This window comes from Oxyura jamaicensis, chromosome 2 (genome assembly GCF_011077185.1).
Source record: "Oxyura jamaicensis isolate SHBP4307 breed ruddy duck chromosome 2, BPBGC_Ojam_1.0, whole genome shotgun sequence".
Taxonomy (NCBI): Eukaryota; Metazoa; Chordata; class Aves; order Anseriformes; family Anatidae; genus Oxyura; species Oxyura jamaicensis.
In genome coordinates this window covers 102,077,663-102,080,849 of record NC_048894.1, presented here as the reverse complement: position 1 = coordinate 102,080,849, position 3,187 = coordinate 102,077,663, and the positions used below count along the sequence as shown (strand labels likewise).

General features: G+C 33.4%; 1 protein-coding gene across 6 annotated transcripts in view; it reads right to left on the bottom strand.

Moving 5' to 3' along the window:
- The window catches only part of CDH19 (cadherin 19), a 105,941-nt gene that overhangs the window by 12,755 nt on the left and 89,999 nt on the right, over nucleotides 1-3,187 (bottom strand). For all 6 annotated transcript variants that reach the window (XM_035317983.1, XM_035317985.1, XM_035317982.1 and 3 more), the window contains one exon: nucleotides 665-786. In XM_035317983.1, the coding sequence (XP_035173874.1) occupies nucleotides 665-786 (122 nt within the window). The remainder of the gene's footprint in view (nucleotides 1-664; nucleotides 787-3,187) is intronic.

Below are 3,187 nucleotides of genomic sequence, written 5' to 3'. Positions count from 1 at the left end.
GAGGAGAGGAGAGGAGAGGAGAGGAGAGGATGTGATAATATGCATGTGGGGAGTAAATAGGGAAAAAAAAATACCTGGGAAGGATATTTGATACAACAAACCCTACATTTGCCAGCTATTGAAGATACAAGGGTTTGACTTAAAGATTTGCAGGCTTCCACTGAATTCAGTAAGGTTTGTACTTAGTTCAAAATACATGTTTTCTAAACAAAATATTCTAAAACACACACACACACACACAAATGGTCTGAATGTTGCCTAAATCTGATTCTTTGAGATGATGTTATGCTTTGACTGAAAATCTCGGGCCTAGGTTTTATACCTGTTACATTATCGTGAATCAAATCTGTGATTTATTTGTTTGTTTGTTTGTTTAGAATTTTCTGTCTGTACTTCTCTGTTATCTGTTTTAGAAGTCAAGCAAGGAGATGCATTTTTCTTTTGCATGTTCTGTGGTGCTTTATTCAGTAGGGGAAAATACACACCGGTCTTCTGAAATTTGTATTTCAAATTGTACACATATCAACAGAATTATTTTTGGAATTAGACAAAATATTTCCTATGCTTGCAGGACTGGAATAGTCAATCTCAGATGAAAGAGTATCATCTCAGATCAGATCTCCATGGCAATGAGAAAAATGGCAGCTAGCTCCTTCACACTTACCTGGTTAGAAACTGCATTTTCACAAACAAATGTTTCATAAAATTTAGCAAATTCTGGTGCATGATCATTAACATCAAGAACTTGGATATATACATTTGCTTCTGAAATTTTTTCAGGATTTCCTAATGGTTAAAAGAAGACAGAAATAAAAAATTATAAATTATCTGCTATATATTTTAAAGTAATATAGACAAGAGAAAATATTACTTAAATTTGACAGAGTAGAAAATAGCCACTGACACTGACAGACACATTAAATACTAAATCTTTTAAAATAACTCTGTTAATGTATAAACTGCAATATGATTTAGCATGTGATTTTGAAATTAAAATTCTAATCTTAATTGCCAATATAGAAATAAGGGTGCTCTTGCTTTGCCAGGGTTCTGTCTATTAAATGTGTTTGTTTTTCTTCTCCAACATTATGTTAAATTACAATAGAATGTCATGATACTTATTACATAAGTTTGGATTTGTTCACTTTTTCATTTACTAAGTTGGAAACTGATCTAAATGTAAAAAATAAAATCTGTTTTGCAGAAATTAAATGAGTTTTTTTCATGAAGAGCATCTTACTGTACTGGTCATGTATATCACAATGGTTAGTCACAACTTTTAAGAAATTATATATATATATATATATACTGTACTCCTTTCATATTTTGAAATTTTGAAGTTCTTAGTGAAAATCTCACCAAAACTTATATAATTTCAAAATATTTGTGCCACTGCTAACCATGAATAATAATAATAGACAGTGATATAGTTGGTCCTAGCAAAAACAGAAAGTTGAGAGTTCTATAAAGAACATAATTGGAATTTGGAAAAACAGAGCTATTCTATCCACTGGTCCCAAACATATTTGTGAAGAAGTCTGTTTACCCAGACATGTGTATAGCTTTACTCTTGATGAAATTAGTAGATGAGATTGCAGTTTTTTTCCAAGTATTATTCACACAACAGATTTAATACCTAGGCACTTGATACTCATGAAAGTTGTACTGTTTGTCTTAGATGAATATACTACTGTGGCTATGTAAAAGTTATGTTAATATGGCTTATTTCCAAATGAAAAGGAAAATAAAGTCTGCCAATACAAGACACTACAATTCCTACATTTACTGCATTTACATAAGGTTATATTGCTGTAACTATCTCAGACAAGGAAAATCCAAACCTAATTATAATAATTTACTGATAAAAAAGAATGTGTGGAATAGGCCCTAAAATCAATCAGTCAAACAAAACCTTATGCAATAAAAACGTTCATAAATGTCAACTTGTCCTGGTTTCAGGTGGGATAGAGTTAATTTTCTTCATAGTAGCAGATATGGTGCTGTGCTTTGGATTTAGGATGAAAATAATGTTGATAACTGTTGTGGTTTAACCCAGCTGGCACCTAAGCACCATACAGCCTCTCTGGAATGGGAGACAGAATCAGAAAAAAATTAAAAAAAAAAAAAAAAAAAAAAAAGCCCGTGGGTTGAGATAAAGAGAGTTTATTAGGACAGAAAATAAAGGAAAGTTAATAATAATAATAATAATATATTGTACAAAACAAGTGATACACAATGCAATTGGTCACCACCTGCTGACTGATGCCCAGCCTATCCCCAAGCAGCCGGTCCCCCCAGCCCGGCCAGCCACCCCATATTAATTGTTCAGCATGACACCATATGGTATGGAATACCCCTTTGGCCAGTTTGGGTCAGCTCTCCTGAATCTGTCCCCACCCAGCTCCTGTTGCACCCCCAGCCTGCCCACTGAAAGGACAGAGCAAGAAGCAGAAAAAGTCCTTGGCTTAGTGTAAGCACTGCTCTGCAACTCTTAAAACATCAGTGTGTTATCAACACTATTCTCATCCTAAATCCCAAACACAGCACCCTACCAGCTACTAGGAGGAAAATTAACTCTGTCCTAGCCAAAACTAGGACAATACCACACTGTTGTTTTATTTGTTGCTGAGTAATTCTTGTACTAAGCCAAGGACTTTCCTACTTCTCAATGTGCCCTGAGAATAAGGTGGGTGGAGTACACCAGAATTTGGGAGGGAACACAGCCATGACAGCTGACCCAGACTGACCAAAGGGATGTTTCAAATCACATGGCACCATGCTCAGCATTTACATTGGACATACCCAACCTTTAGGAAGGACAGGCTAGGAAGATGAGTATGGAGTTTCACTCTCTATGTCAATGACCAGTTGGAATGTATGTGGCTCTGCCTTGGGATGGTTGAGGAGCTAAATGAGAATTTATGGGTTAGGATTAAAGGGAGGGCAGGGATGGGTGATAGCATAGTGGGGGTCTACTGCAGGCCACCTGTCCAGGAAAAAAAAAAAAAAAAAAAAAAAAAAAAAAAAAAAAAAAAAAAAAAAAAAAAAAAAAAAAAAAAAAAAAAAAAAAAAAAAAAAAAAAAAAAAAAAAAAAAAAAAAAAAAAAAAAAAAAAAAAAAAAAAAAAAAAAAAAAAAAAAAAAAAAAAAAAAAAAAAAAAAAAAAAAAAAAAAAAAAAAAAAAAAAAA